Source organism: Urocampus carinirostris, chromosome 4, assembly GCF_059441175.1.
Source record: "Urocampus carinirostris isolate Australia breed hairy pipefish chromosome 4, RoL_Ucar_1.0, whole genome shotgun sequence".
NCBI lineage: Eukaryota > Metazoa > Chordata > Actinopteri > Syngnathiformes > Syngnathidae > Urocampus > Urocampus carinirostris.
The window spans coordinates 34,085,915-34,107,166 of NC_142352.1; the positions used below are offsets into that span (position 1 = coordinate 34,085,915).

General features: G+C 40.5%; 1 protein-coding gene across 4 annotated transcripts in view; it reads right to left on the reverse strand.

Annotated features, from left to right (window-relative positions):
* dmxl2 (Dmx-like 2) overlaps positions 1–21,252 on the reverse strand; it is a 50,855-nt gene that overhangs the window by 18,455 nt on the left and 11,148 nt on the right. For all 4 annotated transcript variants that reach the window (XM_088334302.1, XM_088334301.1, XM_088334300.1 and 1 more), the window contains exons 2-35: positions 20,436–20,561; positions 18,778–18,849; positions 18,571–18,649; positions 18,193–18,337; positions 15,407–15,473; positions 13,897–14,069; positions 13,637–13,817; positions 13,338–13,518; positions 12,986–13,204; positions 12,634–12,905; positions 11,738–12,007; positions 11,438–11,667; positions 11,166–11,368; positions 10,769–10,890; positions 9,737–9,826; positions 9,544–9,652; positions 9,315–9,434; positions 8,945–9,172; positions 8,479–8,765; positions 6,304–6,470; positions 5,582–6,233; positions 4,963–5,292; positions 4,767–4,886; positions 4,396–4,531; positions 3,583–3,693; positions 3,297–3,466; positions 2,927–3,024; positions 2,671–2,836; positions 2,107–2,371; positions 1,790–1,992; positions 1,246–1,617; positions 681–863; positions 308–604; positions 41–232 (exon numbers count right to left, since the gene is read on the reverse strand). In XM_088334302.1, coding sequence (XP_088190428.1) covers positions 41–232; positions 308–604; positions 681–863; positions 1,246–1,617; positions 1,790–1,992; positions 2,107–2,371; positions 2,671–2,836; positions 2,927–3,024; positions 3,297–3,466; positions 3,583–3,693; positions 4,396–4,531; positions 4,767–4,886; positions 4,963–5,292; positions 5,582–6,233; positions 6,304–6,470; positions 8,479–8,765; positions 8,945–9,172; positions 9,315–9,434; positions 9,544–9,652; positions 9,737–9,826; positions 10,769–10,890; positions 11,166–11,368; positions 11,438–11,667; positions 11,738–12,007; positions 12,634–12,905; positions 12,986–13,204; positions 13,338–13,518; positions 13,637–13,817; positions 13,897–14,069; positions 15,407–15,473; positions 18,193–18,337; positions 18,571–18,649; positions 18,778–18,849; positions 20,436–20,561 — 6,636 coding nt within the window. The remainder of the gene's footprint in view (positions 1–40; positions 233–307; positions 605–680; positions 864–1,245; positions 1,618–1,789; positions 1,993–2,106; positions 2,372–2,670; positions 2,837–2,926; positions 3,025–3,296; positions 3,467–3,582; positions 3,694–4,395; positions 4,532–4,766; positions 4,887–4,962; positions 5,293–5,581; positions 6,234–6,303; positions 6,471–8,478; positions 8,766–8,944; positions 9,173–9,314; positions 9,435–9,543; positions 9,653–9,736; positions 9,827–10,768; positions 10,891–11,165; positions 11,369–11,437; positions 11,668–11,737; positions 12,008–12,633; positions 12,906–12,985; positions 13,205–13,337; positions 13,519–13,636; positions 13,818–13,896; positions 14,070–15,406; positions 15,474–18,192; positions 18,338–18,570; positions 18,650–18,777; positions 18,850–20,435; positions 20,562–21,252) is intronic.

The following is a 21,252-nucleotide window of genomic DNA, read 5'->3' on the forward strand; positions in this document are numbered from 1 at the left end:
GCAATAATGAAAGACTGTATGATAAAATATGAGTTCTGACCCGGTCATCTAAGACATCCGGATGAGGTGGAGCCTCCATGAGAGTGATGGTATGCAGGATATCATGAATATGGTTGCTGAGATGAAGCACAGGATTGGCTATGACGGTCTTTGTGGGGGCAATACAGGCAGAGAGCAAGGGCAAGGTGGTTGGTAGAGGGAGTGGAGACTGCAGCTGCTTCACTGTTATTTCCTATTTAAAAAAATATATGAGTCTTTAATCACTGTATCATAACAAGTGAGGCGCATTATAGAAGTCTGTGGCTACCTGCTGGCTCTCCTGTAGAAGGAACAGGAGCTCCATACGTACAGAGGTGACTCCTCCTCCCTTTGCTCCGTGGAGGCTGCAATACGAGAGAAAGACCCTGAGCAAGGCCTGGTTCTTTCTCAGCCAAGCCTTGCGCCTCTCTGAATGCTGCTGCTTAGCTTGAAGACGCCGTCGTTCCATTTGGTGACGCTCATAGGCACACGAGTCTATTTTCTCCAACATGTCATCCGATATATCCATTGATGCAGCTCGTTCCGCCCAGTGCTCTGCCTCTTCCTCTTGCTCCTTACCTTCAACCTTCACATTTCAAAAGAAAGAAAACATTGGAAATGACTGCTTTTATGAAACCAAGGAAAAATATTAACTTATTTACCTTGTAGTTGCAGATAGTATGCATGGCTGCAATCTCTTTTTCAAGCCAACTGTACAATTGAAAACGAAGTTTGCCTCCGTCCACCTCAAAGCCTGTGGCTAGTGTGCGCAGCTCTGTCATTAGGATTTTTAAACAGGCGCGGAATTTCAGCTGCTCTGCTATCACATCCACCTCAGACTCACCCTGAAACATAGGTCCACGAGTGTTTTCTTCCCTTTGAAACGTTTTATTGAGTTAACAATAATGGAACTATTTTTTTTATAACTACAGATACAAAAAACAACCATCTAAGAAAAATAGTTTCCTCATTTGCCAAAGTTTGAGCCTTTTTCGTGAGACATATTTTAGGCTCTAATAAACAACAACTTTCGGGCTTATATCAGTTTTCTAGTTTCCAAATGTCCCAGTTTTTCTCTGCTTCAATCAATTCAATATATGGACTTGATATCATGTTTGGATGATACAGAAGGTACTTTCAAAGTAGTCAATTGGTTGGGATAGTAGTTATTGCTATAGTTCTATAATTTTCAGTTATAACAAGTAAACAGTTTTAAGGTAATCAAACCTGTGAGTCATCTCCCTGAAGCTTGGATTCATCTATTATCTCAGTTTCAAGTTTCTTCATAGTCAGACAATCCCCAACGTCGTCTTCATCATCATCATCATCATCATCGTCATTCTCGCCCCAGTCCAGCTTTAGTTCAGCATTGTCCAATTTACCCACGGGCTGGCTCCAGTCCAACACACCTGTACTTTCAGTTCCTCCCCATAAGCTGGGAGCAGGTGAAGCCCAATTTATACCTGTGCTCCGTTCTGGTGGCTGGATGCAGTTTATGTTGGCTTTAGATGAAGCCTTGCTTATGGGAGAGGAGCCTGATTTCTTGGTAACTTTGGGGATTTTAGAGAGTACTTCCAGGGCCAGAACTGGGCAACCGACCTTTAAGTAAGAGGACACATTGATATCAGTAGAAATAATTTGCAAAAAAATAATCATTCTGTGAGTAGTGATTTGCTCAATTTTATTTTCGAAAACGTCAAAGAAATTTTAAGATCCTAAAAATGATTTTTGAGAACGGTGTGGCCCTAGCCAACCAGACAAGTAAACTAACCTTGAAATGTGCATTTGCGGTGGTGAAGAACAATTTCCGTTCTATTAGGTTGATCTCATCAGCACTGCTCTTTTCTGCAGTGAGACCCACTGTTGTTGCTGTACTCTCTGAACTTGCAAAGTGTCGCCGGATGATTAGCGGGTGAGTTCTTAAATAGTTGTAGAAACTGAACACCACAGGATTACAGGATTTGACCATCGCATCTAAGAAATTATGCAAATAGGTCAGACTAAAACAATGACTTGTAATACAACAAAATTGTAACTTTCGTTAGTAAAACTAAGAAAGGCATTAAATGACTTCTCGAAGCAACTCACCAGGGTTATTGTCATCATCTTTGGGGATGCGCTCTAAGAGTGTGTCTAAAGCTTGGGTGTAGTCCTTCATTATCCAGTATGCTATGCTGCGCAGGAACGGATCAGGGTGAAGTCTAGTACAGTGGTAACTACTTCCGTCCCTATCACAACCAAGGACCTTCTCATATAATAAGCCTTGGCAGGTGGAGGAATTCTCGAAGTCCGCTTCATAGAGCCGAGCCACTATCATGGCTAACTGAAGATCCTCCATCTTTTCCAACAACACCTACACACCAATAACAGTACATTGTACATTAGAACAAGATTAAAAGCCATTTTAAATATGAATAATGGTGTATATATTTTTTCGCCCCACAACCTGTTTTGACTATTTGGTATGTAAAACTTTGCGCAGGGAAGATAGGTGAACTTTTTCTACATCTTATTTAAATAATTTGACTTTGAGCTGGAGAAGAAGATATTTTAATAAAAGATTGATTTTACTAATCTATATAGTGCACAGAAACATTGAGTATATAGAAATGCAAGCATATTTATTGAATGTAAATATGTGAGAGTTCACACCTCTATTGCATCTTTAAGGGATCCAGCCAGCAAGAAGAAGGCGGCTGACTGTTCAAAGCGTTGCTTTCCAAGCAGGGAGAAAGCATTTTTTAGAGCTGCTTTTCTCCAACGGTCGTCACCAAAATTGTTTTTGAAGAACTGCGTCATCTTCTCATCATGTTGGGATCTGTGATGGAAAGTTTATTTAATCAGGCTTATTAAAACAACAAACAACACAATTACAATGTAAAAACGTGGAATAATAAACAAGTCAGACCTGAAGAGCCCCCACAGGACAGCCTTTTTTTTCATGGCCAGGTAGAAGAGAGCAGCATCCAGTGGATCATTGTGCCTCTGGAAAGCAGCTTTACCCAACTGGTACAATATGAAAACATTAATCACTAAAATAAAATTATGGATCTGGATGAGACATAACATGTTGTCTTATAAAAATGGAATTCATTAACGATTTTATTCAACTGAAGATTGTTTCAAAAAACAACCACCAATGACACTAAAATTACTTTTCTTTTAATCTTTTCAGTTAAAATTTACACAGACCCTTAATCACAGAGAAGTGCCTTGAAGGTAACCCTTGCAAGTATCTCAGTAATCAAAACCATTGTACAAGACAGAAAAATTTCTACCTTCTCCACCATCTTCCTCAATGTGTTGATGTTGCGTATCCACCAACCAACACCAACAGCTCGGAGCTCTGACCACTGTGGGTCCCCTCTTTGCATGGCTGGAATCATATTCAGCAACTCCTCCTCTGCCTCAGAGTGAAATGCCCAAGCAAAATGGCATGTTGACAGACCTAACAATAATCGATAAAAAAGATGACTGATGATGGCATTAAAGGAACGGTCAGGCTTTAAAGAGCTGGACAGATCATTTTTTTAAATAAAAAATGTGTTAAAAAAAGTATTTTACCTTGGTGAAGAAGCTGCAAGCGGTAAAGTGGGGGCAGAGAGGTAAGCAGGCAAGTATGAAGACGCATGGCCAGTAGGTACCTAAGTCCACACTCATCGAGTGCTTCACCTCCTGAAAACACATCAGGTAGCTGTTAACTAGTGCAATGTTATTTTGGGATAAGATCTCCTCAATAAAGAAAAAAAAAACATCCTTGAGTATCACTACAGTTCATGCATTCCTGTTTCTTTTGTCCCTGAACCTTCTGCCTCTGTGCTGGAACAACCTGCTAATGTCTTCTCCTAAAGACTAAATAAGCAGGATTACAAATTATAGAAAAAGACAAAAAGATAAGGGAAATTGTTGCTTATTTACTGTTTCAAAATCAGAATTACGTTTCAAAAAGATTTGATGATTCAAGATTGCCTTTTCTAAGGAACACACAAGCAATACATTTATGCTCAGCATAATCCTTTTAACCTTTGACCGAGTTTGGGATCTCTTACCAAGGGTACTTGTTTCTTTAGATTTAAAATATATTTAATGAGAAATGTATCAAAAAATATGTTGTAAAAACTAATTGTATGAGATTTTATATTCGGTTGCGTATATTGAACAAGGTATGTCTATTCATGCAAAGTCGTCATTGACGGTAGCAACATCATGAGTAATAACTTTTTGTGGGCTTTACTCCTTAAAGATAATGCGATGATGCCGATTGAATAAACTGTGGTCAACATTTCAAATACAAATACAAACCTTTAGTAAATATCAGACAACCACAAATTATGTTTTATTTTTCTGAAATGTTATGACAATGATACCATTGCTGACCTGTGTATTGTTGGTCGGTTGAGCCGGTGACCTCAGCACTTGTGGTTGCTACAGTGTCGGCCAGGGCCACCAAGAACATTTGCTCGAGTCGGGTTAATCCAGGGAGGCTGGAGTGCATAAGGTGGCTGGACAACACCTAGGCAGACACATCGTATTTGTTATGGTTGTGTGATCAAGGGCTATACAAATCAAAGAGACTCGACATGTTGTTTTTACAATATTAGTCCAAGTTAATTACTAAAACAGTAAACAACAATTTTGATTTAACAGAAAAATAAACTTCCTGATTTTCTTAACTTATTACAAAAATTAGATCATAATCTACACAGTGAGGTCATTTGCCAGCTACAGTGAGTTCTGATTTTCAATACCTGTGCATGCTCTGGTCCAAAGTAGGCAGGACCGTATTGAGAAAGGTTGATAACTCGAGACTTTTTCTCTGGTTTGTCAGTAGCAAAGTTTACAAAGTCATCCGTGGTGACTGTTGGCACCTATTAACACAGTGTATCATTGAAATCAGCGGGAATCCTAAACGACAATTAAAATTTTATCATTTCATGTACAAACCTGAAAAAGGTCTGCATATTGGTCATCGGCAGACATGTGTGTGGCTTCACCGTTTGCTACTTTGGGACCTTTGACAGTTTCTTCTGCCCCTTTAAAGGAAGTATCTTCATCGGCTAGCATAAGTGCATAGAGAGGCAGCGGAGGGATGGAGTTGATTTCAGTGTAATCCCGCCCTCCATCACGACCGGCCAAGATGGTGTCTTTTGCTGTGCTGCCAGTCACACTGATGGTACGGGACAGATGTCTCCTGGCTCCGCCCTCACCTGCTTCCACATCTCTTACAACAGCAACCTCCCCAGCAATACACTTCACCAAGTGAGCAAGTATGGCCTGACAAAAAGTTTCATTTCATTTCAATAAAATATATACAAGGAATTATATTTAATCACTACTGAAGCAGTATTTCTAAAATTTTGGTATGAGCAGAAAGCAAGCTGTTACTAGTAAGATGCTATAAAATTCAAATTATATATGTTACCTTAACTGAATCAAGATTAAAGCAGTTCATTTTCAAGAACAGTAATAATGCATTAAGTATTTTAAACAGTTGGTTGGTTGTTTGCTCGTACTTGTTTTAAAAAGTTTCAGAACACAGTGGAAACAGCTGGAGACTACACACCTTAGCACGGCGAACCTTTCCCAAATCCATGAGCTCAAGCAACTGGGTTGGATGATACTGGGGTAGAGTTGGTGACAAGGAGTGAGCTGCCTCAAAAAGTCCCCCTTCTTGAAGTCCTGCTGGTGCACGCAGGGGCTCATCCACAGTGGCATTCCCTTCAAAGACACTCTTAGACCTGGCTCTCCCTTCAAAGACTGAGGAAGAAGATGTGGTTTGACCTCCAGCAATATCTGCAGGTGACAGGTTGTCCTCCTCTCCCTGACCAGGCTTTTTGTCCTGGTACCACTGGGCATAGACATGCATCTCACAATCCATGCCCACCACCAAAATGCCATCCCTCACCCAAGAGAGTGAGACTGGCAGACAAGGAGTCCCATCCACAGAGGACAGCAGGTCCACGGCTCTTAGTAAGATCCAGCGAGAGCGGATCCCTTGTTTGATACTGCCGCCTAGAGGAAGGGTGATGACAGCCACTCCCTCTTTACTGCTTGTTTGCTCATTCACCATGCCAGAGATCCGACCGTACATAAGAATGTTGGATCCAACTCCCACAGTAAGGATGTGAGAGCCATCTTCTTTTGACAACCAATCTAGATGGACATAATGCTTGATGTTGGGTGAGTTGTGATCTCGGCTCATGTAGAGGTCCGATCTAGGACAGAAAAAATGTGAAATGGGTTTAAGAGTAAATACGTTGCTGAAATATGAAATACCCTCCTGACCTGCTGTAAACAAAGAGGTTGGAGTCCACGCTGACTCTCGGGTCCAAGGTCGATGCGGGTCTGTTAAATTCTTCCAAGTGGAGAGTTTGCTCTAACACCCACTCTGAGCCTCCAGTGGATTCACATTCGTAGATAGAAACATGCATGGAGAACTCTTTTCCAGAAACCTAGACGGGTTGGGGGATTTTATTGAAATGCCACACAAGCAATTAAAGGTAATGGTTAATTGTTTTCAACTTCCCTAGTTGAACAATATTTAATTTCAACATTTTGTCAATGTGGGGTGAAATTCCCATATGTGTAAAAATCGTGAGATTAACACACAAACCAAGGTTGTTGATTTGTCCCCATGCAGTCTGTTATTTTTATGGATTATTAACCAATTAAAACCTGTGAAAATTAATCACTAAGAAATTCATGAACTAAGCATGAGAAATGTCACACTACTCTTTCCTCACTTTGCAGGGCCCATGTGCCATATGGCCTAAAAATTGTAAGAAAAAAAAAGAATAAAAACATGTTACATTTCAATATGCTTGTTCTGTTAAACATAGATGTAATGCTTTGATCCCAAAGAGGGTTCGTAAGTTTGGATCTTACATGTTTACATTTCTATCCGAGTCAGCAAATAGTTCAAACTGTTGCAATATCCATGGATCCTTTTTTTTAATACGATGTAAACAATGCTGCTGTTTGCCTTTGGCTTGTCAGTCTATTCAAGTGAGTGCCCTCTGCTGTGCAAGACCATAAAGCTAATTCCATGCCTTAAAAACGGACATCAACCCAAAATATCTTTTTGCAATAGAATCTTTGATGCAGTTCCCTTGTTCTACGTAAGTATTATGATTTTTAAAGCATTTGATTAGGATTAGGTGAGTGACAAACCCACAAATTTAACAAGCTTAGGGCCCGGTCACACAGCCGTTTGCGTCTGTATCGTGGCTGAATCACGACCAGAAATTTCTGCCCGTGAAGCAGACGCTGTTGGACGCTTTGAGATCGCGATACAGACGAGATACAGCCGTGCTTTACAGGCGGCAAGAAATTCACACGCGGTTGGCCGCGCGAAAAAGTTTTGCGCTACACACGCGGATATGACGCGGTACAGACGCGGAACGACGTGCTACGGCCGCGGCCAGGGCGTGGTTACACGCGGGTAGGACGCAAAATTTTAGCGGGTTATCGCGGGTGGAGCACGGTCATAGCACGTTTGTTCTGCGCCTGTATCGCGGCGTTATCACGTGAATTAGCGTGTGTAACGCGTGTGACGGTCAAACACCTTTCTCCGCGTATATTCAGCGCGATTTGCCGAGCACACGTCAGTTGTGCTCGAGACGTCAAGGGGTCCCCGTCACCGTAGTGACCTCGTCTTAATCCATTTTTGTTTCTTGACATTTCATAACAAGATAATAAAATAAAAATGAAAAACTACTACAATAATAACATATTGGCTTCTTCTTCTGTGCCATAGCTTGAAATCTTGATCTTCACGGGACTGTGTCCTGAGCGGTTATGATTTCTACAGCCCGGCTCGGCAGCTTTTATACCCGTGGTCCACACGCGGAAAGGACGTGGAACTGACGCGATGAGGAAGCGGAACAGCCGCCGGCGTTTGTTTCGCGGGCATACCAAGGATGAACAGCGGGTTGGCCAATTTTGCGCATTTTCCACCGCGGGCAACCACCGGCAAAAAAAAAAAAATCGCGAAATTTTACTCACGATACAGACGCAAACGGCTGTGTGACCGGGCCCTTAGGCAGGCCTTTCTGCTGACTAAAAATACCTCAACGAGAATCAAAGCTCACCAATTTACTCAAGGTGAAATCTATTAGGATATAAAATGGCACATTTAACAGCTTAACATTGCAAATACAATGTTTATGACGTTGCTAAATTTAGAATAGTGGGAACACATACTCCATTAGAGGATATTGTAAAATACATTTTTGAGCTGTTAAGCCCTTAAACAAAGACATCCAAATAACCTATTTTATGTTTGGCCATTATGAGAGGTTGAATTTGTTCAAGTGATGCTGGTGTGCAAAGTTAGTTTATTCTATATTTAAAAAATGATTGCGTAAATTAATATGTATATTTTGAATTTCACTTTCAATGGGGGCAACAATTTGAAACGGTATTATGTAGAAAAGGATAATAAAAGGTTAACACCCCTACCTGTCCTTGGCGTGGCTGTTTAAAGGCCACAGCCAGCCTACCAATGTAAGAGCATGAAACAGCAACAGGCCGCCCTGACACAAATACAGCGCTGTTGTTATCTTCCTCCTCGTTCATCAGAGCCCACGGCTCCCAGCGGTACATCCGTTTGTCCTGGTCATCCTCACTATCTCCATGATCACCCTCTACGGCACAACGCCAGAACCGCACCCGCGAGTCAGAGCAGGTAGTCACAATCAGATAAGGAGCCAAGCACACTGGGTAGATAGAAGAGGAACTGAGATGGCCTGAAAAAAGGAAAAGAAAGTGATGAGAAAAAAAAAGAAACAATTTGTTCCATGTACTGTACTCTGTATCACTTATGTACTGTACTATGTAGATAACAATCTATAACAGTCACATATATAATTGTAGTCTGAATATTTCAAATTTTCAATAGCAAAGTGAGGACAATTTTAAGACATACCAGCAGATGGTGTGGCTCTGGTAACCTCAACCCCATGAGGCAGATCTAGTCGCTTGCTGTATACCAGTTTGGAACTAAGGATGAGTTTACTGGCTGACTGTAAATTGACTGTGGAGGCTGAGCGGGGAAGGGGCCTGATAGGGGAGGTCTCTGGAGAGGAGTCAGGATTCATTACCTGACTGGGAACCATGAGCTGGCTCTGGAAGCTAGAATCTTGGTTCTGATCATCTATAAACAAAAATAGATTAACGTTAAATCAGGATTAAGTCTTCATATTATATGTAACTGTTCAAGAGGCACTGCAGAACTAAGCAAATGACATCGACATGCCAAAAAATAAACTTTGAGAAAAATTTAATTCCCATCTTACCAACACAAGCCTGCACAGACTGAAGGTGCAGGTGCCACATTTGTAGCACAGAGTTTCTGTTAAGATCCTTTTCGATCACCACCAGGAAAAACTTCTCAGAAAAAGGTGGTGGGTGGTACTCTGGGTTCAGAAACGTTTGAACATTACAATTTTTTAACCAGGCAAACCCTGGTTTGCAAATTAGACAAAATAGTACGATTGGCAGCATGCTTAATTTAGTGTAATGTACCTTCACCAGATGGAAAAGCAGTTGTATGCGTGTCCGGTTCCTTTTGAGGTTTGTATCCTAAAATGAAGTCCTCTTGGAAGACATGCAGCAGCTGGGTGTTGGAACCACACTGTATTAAGGGAAATAGAAAACACAATTTTAATTTCTGTATACATATTATTGCAACAGTTTCAGTTTTCTAATAATGTCTTACCTGGTTTGTAATGACATCCAGCTCAATGATACAGCCGGGTCTGGCAGTGGACTGTTGACTAACAATGTTGAACACTTCACCAACAAGTTTCTGCGGATGACACAGAATTATTGTAAGAGTTAAGAGAAACAAAGATATATTCGAATATACTTGCATAAATATGACTCAATGATTTTTGTTATTATGTATAATAATTAATGAATTGGCCCTGCCACTGGCTGGAAACCAGTTCAGGGTGTTCTCTGCTCAGAAATAGCTGGGATGGGCTCCAGCACCCTCCGCGACCCTACTGAGGATACGCTTTGCAGATAAAGGATGGATGTAATTAATTACTTGTTTAAACTATTGGACAGCCTATAAATAGAGAAGTGATTTGTGTGAGCTTTGTAATGCTTTTAGGAAGTTTTCGCCCAGTTACACTATTTCCCCCTGCTTGAACAGTTCAATCATCTTAAAAAAAGGGGTGTTAAAGCTTCTTGAAAACATCAGCGTTGCACTCATTCATGGATACACTGTTGATCTTCCGTAGCTTGATACGTTTAGGGTTTAAAATGTGTTTAATTTTTGCATGTTACATTTATTTGAGTCCGTTTTTTTCTCTTTTGACCAACATCAAACCATGCAGTTACTTTGTTTCGCAAACTACTTCATTTTGACGCAATAATTCCCCAATAGACTTCCTGCATGCCTCGTGTAGTTCCCTAAGCTTCATAAAGTCCACATGTGGTGTCCGAATAAAAAAGGAAGCTTGTGGCGTTCCGCAGTAGCAGCACTGCAAGAGACCCCAATCTATATGGGTGGCAGTGTGCATTGACACACCAACAATAATGCTGTCTTTGCTTGCTAATATAATGCTTTTCTATTTGGACACCGGACTGTGTGAATTTGACGTGACACATATCTGTTCCAGATGCGTTGTGCATTAGGTGTGAGTCAGAATAACATCCAAGCCAACCCCCAAAATATTATGATTAGCACATCAAAAGTGCCGTGTGTGTGGGAATGTGTGCATGTCGGGGTTTGTTCACTCACAGATGTTTCTGGATCAGAGAGCTCGTCAAGTAGCTTTCTGGCATCAACAACAGCTTGATACAGACGAAGATTTTTACCATCTGATGCCACAAAGCAGGCACTGGCACTATTACAGTACGTTCCTGAAGAGAACATAAAATTCTAAGTGGTTAGTTTGAAATTAAGTTACATTTGCTCTAAAATACAGAGGACAATTAGCATATCTTTACATTTTGCATCCAAGTAGCGCATGACAATCAATGTACTTTAATGACCTGAACACTAGATATCATGCACCCCTAGATTTCAAATGCATGGCTGACTCTCATAACTGAAAAAAATGTTACTCTGTGCACAACATTCTTTCCCATTTTAACACTAACTTCATCCACATTGCAAGCATCTTTGTAATATTTACCAAGCACAGAGCTGGGTACAAGTGAAGGTAGCCAAGCAACATTGCTGAAAGCAGAGGTGTGCAGTGAGTTTATTCGCGCCAGTTCAGAAACCCCTCCAGTGCAAGAGAGTGGTCCAATATGATCCACTCTCCATAAGATGAGTTCACTATAGATGGCATTGGGGTCATGGAAGGTCCTTGTTGCTGCATTTCGAAGCTGTTTTCTGATAAATAAACGCAGAGATATATTTTATACTTTTGTTTTGCCATTATGCCAAATATTTGCTGCTTACCTGGGAACTCCCTTTGGAAGGGGAAATGTGGGAGGTTGTTCACCATCCATGCTACCAGGAGCCGAGGGAGGTGTAAGCAGTGCGTTATGATGCGAGGATGTGAGCAGCAGTGGCAGCACTGTATGGCAAGCTTGGTCATTCAGGTGAAATCGGTGGCCACAATAGCGAAATTTGTGGGACACTGTCATTACATTGGAGTATGCAGAGCGCTCTGCGAATGTCACAGCCCACTGGAAACAAAACCAATGTTGTCCTAGTTAACCAACAAAATTCAGATTGCTCCAACAAACACACACACACCTGGTTAAGAGATCCATCAACATGCTTGGAGACCATCATGACGGAAGGACTGGTGCCAGGAATGGGAATTGAAGAAGATGCTAAGGCAGGCAAACCAACACCAGCCGTAGCTGAGGCTGAGTGAGCGACATTTTGAACCATTCTTCCTTGCTTGCCTGCCCAAAAACTCTCCTTTTCGGTTAAAGTACAGGCATACATCAGGATGTTTTTACTCAATGAGTTGGCATCACCAGTAGGAAATGCCACTGGGATGCGGGAGGAAAAGGACACCTGTAGTTGGAAGGAAGGAAAGTTAATGGCTGAGGGAACGGTAATATCGTTGAAGGTTCACACTGAAACAAATCTGATAGTTCATACTAATTGACTGCAAAGTTCTGTTGCCTTATTTAGCTTCATAAAGGAACCAAATCCACCTTAACTACAATCCCTAGTGAGTGCATTACTGTAATAGTTTAAGCTTTAGTAATCACTGATTAAAAGCACTCAAGCTTATATTTAGGCTAAAATGCTTAGAATTACTCAAATGTCAAATTTATATAATCTAAAGGGTGATGCTGGAGCCGGACTTTGCCCCATCCCTTGTCCCTCTTCAGCCCGCACTTACGATTTTCTATTAAACTGTGACGGGCCCAGTTACTTAGAAAATACATGTCATCACTTTGATTCTGGATTGCGTGCATGACGTCATGGTTACGCAGCATCTGCTTTTGTGGCATGTAGGCAATTGCACCACGCTCAGGCCGACCCCTCACAAATGTGCCAAACTGGAGATCCGTTTTGTGCCTTCGTGGGGCTTGATTACACTCACACTACATCTAAAATCCAGACTGCCGCAGCAAACATGCCTGGGCATGTTACGACGGCCCTAGTGTGAGTGGGGCCTAAGTTGCTCTGACCTGAACTTGTCTGAAGATGCCTTGGTTATATTCATCCAAGTATTTGATGTGCCAAACAAGGAATGAGCCATCAGTTGGGTGGATTGTAAAGAGCATATCCGGACTCTTATTCCACTCTGTGGTTAGAATCTCCATCCTCCTCTCTAGCAGCATTGAGGGCAAAGGCAAGCTGGAGCTGGATCCGGGGGAGGATGCCTTTGTGCTTGATTGCTCCCCGGGCTCACCATCCTCTCCAAGCTCAGATGAGGCTTTGTCAGACATCTCATCCAAGTCTATAAGCCCAAAGAAAATGTGATCAGTAATGTTACTACACTAAACGTTCCCAACATGTTTATCACAAATGTCGTCATACCAAAATCAAACTTCATAGGGGATCCCTCTGGGTCCAAAGGGTCTTCTGTTGCATGCTCTAACTGCTGTTCAGAGAATTTGCGGAGCTGTAGCATAAAAAGATCCATTGAGCTGGTGAAGCTTAGGTCTTTATTATTGAGCCAATGAACCACAAATCCTCCTGTGCCGGTGCCATCATCAGCATTGAAGAGTGTAGAGTCTGCCAGCATTGACGGGATGTCTTACAAAAAAAAAAAAAAAGGAAGCAGACACAGATCGATCGTTTGTGACCCATTAAATCAATACATATTGAACAGCAAATGCTGTAACTAAAAGGATTACTAAAAGATACGCTCAACTCGAAAGCAGCCTACCTGTGTTAGGATTAATACTGGCTGAGATGTGGAAGTGACACAACGCATTGGCATGATGAGCAATGTGGCGGTGAGTATGTGCATCCTGTGTGCCAAGCTGAGATGGCAGCAGCTCACTGTGAGCTACCAAAGCAGATGATCGTCGTCTTCCACGACGCAGGTGCTTCAAGTGGTGAATAGACTATCAAAACAGAAAAATGAAAAATTGAAAATATTTTAATGTCTGATCCAAAGGAAAAAAAATCATTTTTCCCATTGCTTATTATCTTTCAGAATTATAAACCATTTATGTTTCATACCTCCAAAGCGTGCTGAATCTTGTCTTTGTTTCCTGCCAAACCCGGCAAGCTGGAGCTGAAAGAGTGCGTGTTTTCAGATATTTGCCCCCCAAGCAAGCTGTCTTCTGGCAGCAGGGTCTCAGACCACAGCCTGCACACGCCATCCTCGCAAGACGTTAGCAAAACATTACACACAGATCCCCTACAACAAACATGGAGGACGCACAAGACATAAATGATTGAAAATTACAGTAGTGAATTCTGCAAATGTGTTGTCTTACTTTGGCATGTACTTGCTAGTCTTCCTCCAAGACATACCAGTGACCGAGCGGGGATGGGCAAGGTAAACAAAAGAGAAGTGAACGATGGGCTGTTTCTTGTCCGAGGGTTCCTGGACCACCACAGCAGAACGCCAGCCCGTTGTGGGATACCAAACTTTGAGTAAACAGTCATCCTGCAAGCATATACGCATGTAAGTAGACATACATGTTCTTGGTTATTCTAGATCAGCAGTCGGCAACCCGCGGCTCCGGAGCCTCATGTAGCTCTTTCATCCTTATAATGCGGCTCTGATTGGCTTGGGAAAATAAATTACTAAATTTTTTTTTTTGTATTTAATTGAAGTGTGTTTTATTTGTGTTAGTTTTTGTATTATTTTAGTTCTAAATTTGAAGATTATTGTGATCTTGAAATATTAAAATATTAATTAAATTATTTGATATTATTTTTTTGTCGCTCAAAATAGACGTCACACTGCGGAAGCTGGTATACCCGCTGAAACGCTGTCTATTTTGAGCGACTTTCAACCCCGGCAAAGCCAATGGAGAAATGTAAGAAAAGAAAAATATCTCAAGAAAATAGAACATTCTGTCGATCTTCGGATCCACATATGTATGTGAGCAGCTATTCTCCACCATGAACTGCATTAAAAACAAACACCGCTTACGGCTCACAGATGACAGCTTACAGTCCTGCGTAAAGATGAAAGTGACTTCGTACAGCCCCGATTTGCAGAAGCTGTGCGCAGAGATTCAGGAGCAGAAGTCCCATTAACCAGGTAAAATAAATATTTATGCAGATATTTTGCAAATATTTAATTTTCATTGTTTAGTGACACAGTGCTTTTCCCCCCAATTTATTTTATATATTCAGGTCAAGGCTCCGCTGCATACTTTGAAAGCCCAAAGCGATATAAGGATGACGGCTCATGGATTTTTCCCTTTTGTTTGCTGCATGCACAATTTAAATTCAGCTTTTTAATTTATTCGAAAGGGACATTCAGACATTATTATTTTTTCAAGAATTCAAAATGTGTTCATTAAATCGGTAAAATTTAATTTTCTCCGTAGCACTTCATAAGACATAACCACACTATAGTTGTTCATACAAAGTGTAAAGGTAAGAAAAAGCAATATATACAGTGTTATCTTCATTTTAGATAAGATAAATGGATATAAGGATGACGCCTCATGGCATTTTTCTGCTTTCGTTTGCTACATGGACAATTTAAATTCAGCTTTTTAATTTATTTGAAAGAGACATTCGTTGTTATTATTTTTCAAGAATTCAAAATGTGTTCATTAAATGAATAATTGGATTTCATAAGAAACATGCTGCGGTAAAGTAGTAGAAGTTTTTTTTTTTCATTTTAGATGTGCGGCTCCCAGTGTTTTCTTTTCCGTGGAAACCGGGTTTAAATGGCTCTTTCGGTGTCAAAGGTTGCCGACCACTGTTCTAGATCCTATTTCATTCAATGTCCTTCAATTTTGCAATGTCATGTAATTGGCGCACCTTCCCAACTGTTGCAAAGTACTCTCCATCAGGGGACCACTTGGCAACGTGCACAGATGCTGCAGTCCTGTGGGGCACACAGTCACATTAGCTTTATGCAAGGGAAAGACCGCTCACACTTGGGCTGCAATAATTAGTCGACAAGGTCAACCATAATCGATAATAGTAACAGTCGACAATAAATTCCATTGTTGGCTACTGTTGCCAAACACATTTTCAATAGAGTGAGGCGTCTTACATGAACCACCCACAGTCCGTGAAACTCGGTAACCACGTCTCTCCCACCCTAACACTGAACACTGGCTCCCCCCAAGGTTGTGCACTGAGCCCCCTGCTTTTTACCCTCTACACCTCCGACTGCTCACCAACCCACCCCACAAGCACAATCATTAAGTTCGCCGACGATACCACTTTGATCGGCCCAATCTCTGAAGGGGACGAGGCGGCGTACAGGGATGAGGTGGAGTCACTGTCAACGTTGTGTTCGGAAAACCACCTCATACTGAACACCACAAAAACAAAAGAACTGATACTGGACTTCAGAAGGAATCGCAGGAATCCAGCACCACTCATCATAAAAGGAGACTGAGTAGAGAGAGTCCACTCCTTCAAATTTCTGGGTGTGCACATCTCCGACGACCTCTCCTGGTCTGCAAACACCAGAGCGGTGAAAGGGAAGGCCCAGCAGCGACTCCATTTCCTGAGAGTGCTCAGGAAAAAACAGCTACAACAGCAGCTGCAGGTGTCGTTTTACAAAGCCACAGTGGAGAGCAGACAGGAAAACGCTCCAGAGGGTCATCAAAACAGCCCAGAAAATCGTCGCTTGCTCTCTGCCCAGTCTCGAGGACATTGCCTGCTCTCGCTACCTCAGCAGAGCAGAAAAACATCATCAAGGACTTTTCTCACCCCGGCCACCCCCTCTTCGACCTGCTGCCTTCCGGCAAGCGCTACAGGTCACACAAAACAAAAACAAACAGACTCAGAGACAGTTTCTTCCCAAGAGCCATTACCACCCTAAACAGACACCGCACAAAAAACTGAAAAACTCTTGCAAAACACTACCTCATACGAACGTAAAATGGTACTCATGTCTATGTCTCTTGCACACGTTGACTGCACTATGTTTACTGCTCACCTTGCACAATGTTGACTATTTTTTTGCACTATGATGAATATTTTTGCACCAAATGCATACGTTGACTATTTTTTTGGACTATGATGACTATTTTTGCACCAAATGCATATTGCACAAACCCTTACGATACCAAACTGTATGTGACATCCTACATGCAGACATTTCTTGTTTAAATATTGTGTAAATTATAACTATAACCTTATCCTAAAATGGCGGCGCCCTCTGTTGGCTGCGGCTGCATCGGCTCGCTACAACGGGTCAGGTGTATCGACATTTCGTTCTGTGTACATTGTTACAAAGAATGACAATACAAAGGAAATTATTATATTATTATTATTATTATCCTCCTTGTTTTATAACCTTATCTTCTCTGTTCCTTTATCTTCTTGTTTTTTCACCTCACTGTGAATGTGTGAAACTGGAGTGTCATGCTGAATTTCGTTGTCACAATATGTTAAGCCATTTTGTAACAATGACAATAAAGGTATATTCTATTCTATTCTATTCTATTATTATCTCTGCTGAGAGTTGCTCATGTGCAATAGGGTTTCCTTATCAAGCGGTAACATACAGAAATGACTGAGCCCGACGCAATCTAGAATTAGCAGACACCAGAATGTGACATCCAAATGTTTCATATAACATTGTCAGGTGGGCACATTCCAGAATAGTAGGACAAAAGCTCCCAATGAGTATAGAATTTAAGGTCAAATAAATTGAGATGAAATTTGATTTTTTTTTTCTAATTAAAGCAAAAAAAAAAAAAAAAAAAAAGAAGAAGCATATAAAGCAGCCATGCTTTAAGGCAGGTAGTTTTGAGGACTTCCAAAAAAGTAGTATCTACCGACAGGCTTTCAAAGAAGCTAAGGATAAAACGTAATCCCGAATAACAGTTGTTAAAAAATCGTCAGGGGACCTGCCAAAGATGGCTGTGTAAGGCAATGGATTGATACGTTTTCCTAAAATATTGGAAATGCACCCAAAAAACGATCTCCAATATTCAATCAGTTTAAGACAAGACCAAAGCATATGAGTTAGGTGACAACGACGTATAGAGCACCTGTTGCAATATTCATCACTTAAATCGGGGAAAATCTTAAGGAGTCTGCTATAATGGAGTCTCTGGAGCACCTTAAATTGAATAAGAGCCAGCCTTGCACAGCTTGTGGACGAATTAACGACTACAAGGGACCAAAAACTTCTGTGATAAGTTCAATTGTAATTTGTGCTCCCAGTCAGCCTTTATCTTCATTAAGGTAGGTTCTATTTTATAGGGAGCAGAAACCCAATGTCAATCCCTGAGGGATTTGTGCCCAGTGGGAAGGATAACGTTTGTATTCTAGCGAGTTTCCAATTTTGAAATATGTGTCTTTCTTGTTCTTCCACTTCCCGGTTTTAGTGGTTTTACTAATCATCTTGTTTGACACAAGAAAACAGGCATATTATCACATGTACACCAAGTGAAGTTAAATCAAATTACTTGGCAGCGCATGATCATTTGTTTTGTTGCATTAATGTGTGTGGAAAAAAAAAACCATCTCAAGAACGTTTTGATATTTTTCAGGGATCTAAATACCCCAGAAAATTACAATGAAGAAAACATACATTTTTAAAGATCAATTAGACCGGATAAGCATGAACAAAAACGCACTTGCACTGCCACACACAGTCCCAGTCATTAAGGACAGGATGGAACTTGTCCTCAGACCCCTGACCATCCTCTTCCTCGATTAGGACGTCAGTCAGTGGTGGAGCCCAGAGTTGGAGCCGCTCGGTTGCTGCTAGGATACGGTTCCCTAATGACAAAAAGGCGCAGTGAGAAATAGCACAACCAGCTTGATTACTAAGGAGCATCATGAATATTAAAGGTGATATACAAAATAGACTATATATTTACAATGATAAGGCAACAGATAAGATAAGGGAGTACCAACCACCCAGTATATGGTGGGATTTATTTAGTCTTTTTTTTAGCCTGGAGAAAAAAACATTAGCAGGTTGGTTTAATCACACAGCAAGAGAAGCATACCCTGTGGGTCCCACGCCAGGTTGTACGTGATGGCCTCAAGGAAGAACTGTCCTGTCTTTTGCCACTGATAGTTAAGCTGCTGTTAGTGACAGGAGAGCGACACACACACGCACGCACAAATGCGCACACACACACCATGCAATGTTATTAGACTCACTTGATCATTTTACATATTTCTGTGAATAAACACTTTTATTAAACAACTACCTTGAGTCGTTTGTTTGTGTTCGTAGCAAGAGGTTCAAATATGCAGACGGTGTTTCCGTAGGAAGCAGCAATCTATTTGAAAATTTTATTCAGGTTGAAATCATTAGGAAACTCAAAAGTCAAAAAAAAATCAATATCATAAATAACACATTTGACGGAATGTATTTGCCATAAATCACGATCCGTAGTCCTTTTCCATTGTCCAATTCAAGCACTTTTTGAGGACTGTTCAAAGCCAATTTTCCAATTTATCCAGTACCATTATGAAAATAAATCCTGCTTGAATCATGTATAATACAGACCCACAAATATATCTGCGATTCAAATATGGCAGGCATGACCAGAATCCCGCCCGTGATAAAAGTTTACTGGCCGGCAGCTTTTGTCATAAAATTTATATTATGAGGTCTGCCAGTAATGTCGACTGCAGTATAAAATATATATTTGTCCAAAAAAAGAAATCACAATTTCACCAGATGATGGCAGTAGCCCTTTGGCCACCTTGCCCTTGGTTTCTGTGAGAATTTTAGCTCACCCCATTCTTGACATAGTGACTGTAAATAAAAAAAAAAAAAGGAATGTTGACTGCGAGGGCCGCCAGTGGAAATTGGAAACAAACGTCACATCACAAAATGAACGGTTAACCGAAATGTAATCGATATTGTGATGTGACGTAGTGAGATTTTATAATTGCAAAACAACCACAGGCCTGCAGATGAATGTAGTATGGGCAGGGGCGTTACCGGAGGGGGCAGAGCATATCTGTGGGCGGACACTGCCCACCAAAAGAAAAGTTGATGAAGGAAAAATGAAACAAAATACAAAAAAAGAGGAAAAAATCAGGAAAAAAGAAGAAAAAGGAAAAAAATACTTTTAGGAGGGGCTTTTTGATCAGTATATTACCCCAAAAAATAATTTTATTTTTCCCCTAAGTTATAATAGAATCTATGTTTTCACTCTCCATTGAACTTTTAACTCATTTAAACCTTAAACCCTTTTATACTGAGCAACTTTAAAGTCAAGCAACTGGAATCCCAGCATGTAACAACAAAATGTAAATTTAAAATACGTATTGACTTTTCAGTGGAGCAAAAGATAAACTCCAAAATTCAAAAATATAATATTTAAAAAAAAAAAAAAAAGCTTATCGTAAAACATAACCCTGAAAAATACTCAAAACAAAGTAGAAAATATTTATAAAATACAAAACTATTTTAACCTTTTATATGGTCAAAAAATAAAAGTCAACAACACAGAATCCAGGAAAAAAATGCATATTGATTAATCACTAAAGAGAAGGGCATCTAGAAGGGAGCTGGCTGGCTCTTTTTAATAATGAAACCTGATGTAAACTACTGCTGGATGCACTGTTGGTTGTTTAATGTGTATTTGTACAGTGTAATTTTTTGGAGGGTAATAACAGTTGTGCCCCCCCATTGATTTGATCAAATCCGGTATGGGTTGTACAAAAACAAAGTTGAGTTTCTTCCTTTTATCTGGGCTATTTTTAATGAGGTGTCCTCTGTAGTCTGGAGTTGATGGTACTTATTCTCTTCATAAGGGGGCTTTGTTTTCTGCTCAATGACTACAGGCAGCAGACAAAATAATACCAACATATTGCAGGTGGGAACCCATCCTCATGTGAGCTTAACACTTACCCTTCCAAGCTGCTGGGAGCATTCCACACAGCCCACCTGAATGTTGCCATTTTGAGCCCCGGGGATTATCTGCACACACTCGAAGTCGCTAGCCAGGATCACGACATCACAACCTGAGCCGTAGGCCTGTAAATAAAAATGTCTCTTATCAAAATGAGCCTTTTCCAAATTCCCTCAAAAAATGAAAATTAAGTAAAAGAATAAAACACAGCTGTAGAGCAATCAAATATATAACTTACTATATATTTGTACAACACCAAAGATGTAAAGTAAAACACTAAAGATTGTAATTGGCTATTTAAATGAAGATTTAATTAATAATTTGAATGAACAATTGTTTTGTTTATGAATGGGTTAAATTAATATGTTTCCGTTTGAAGCACTGTATTCGAAAAAAAAAAAACTTCGGGTTCAATTTACCACTGGAGAAAAAAAATTCACTAGCATTTTGTAACTTGTTTGGCACCGGGGGAGTAAAAACCCACATTAAACCCCAACCACACATTTGCATATCACCCTATTTTTATTACAGTGTGTATTTTTCGTAACACTATTCAAATGCTCCTTATTAACACGTCATATTGGGTAGTTTTGTATTCTATATCTTTTATTTCATTTTTTAACACAAGGATACTGCTGTAGTGTGAATTTCCTTACGGGGATGAGTAAAGTATCTATCCATCTATCCATGTTCTGTGTGGCAAAATAGGTAAAAAATGACCACTAATTTTTAACGCCGAAAAGCAAAATGCTGAAGTCAGGGTGACACAATTTCCTGTCAAAATAATATCTTACAAAACAAAAACAGTCAGTAATT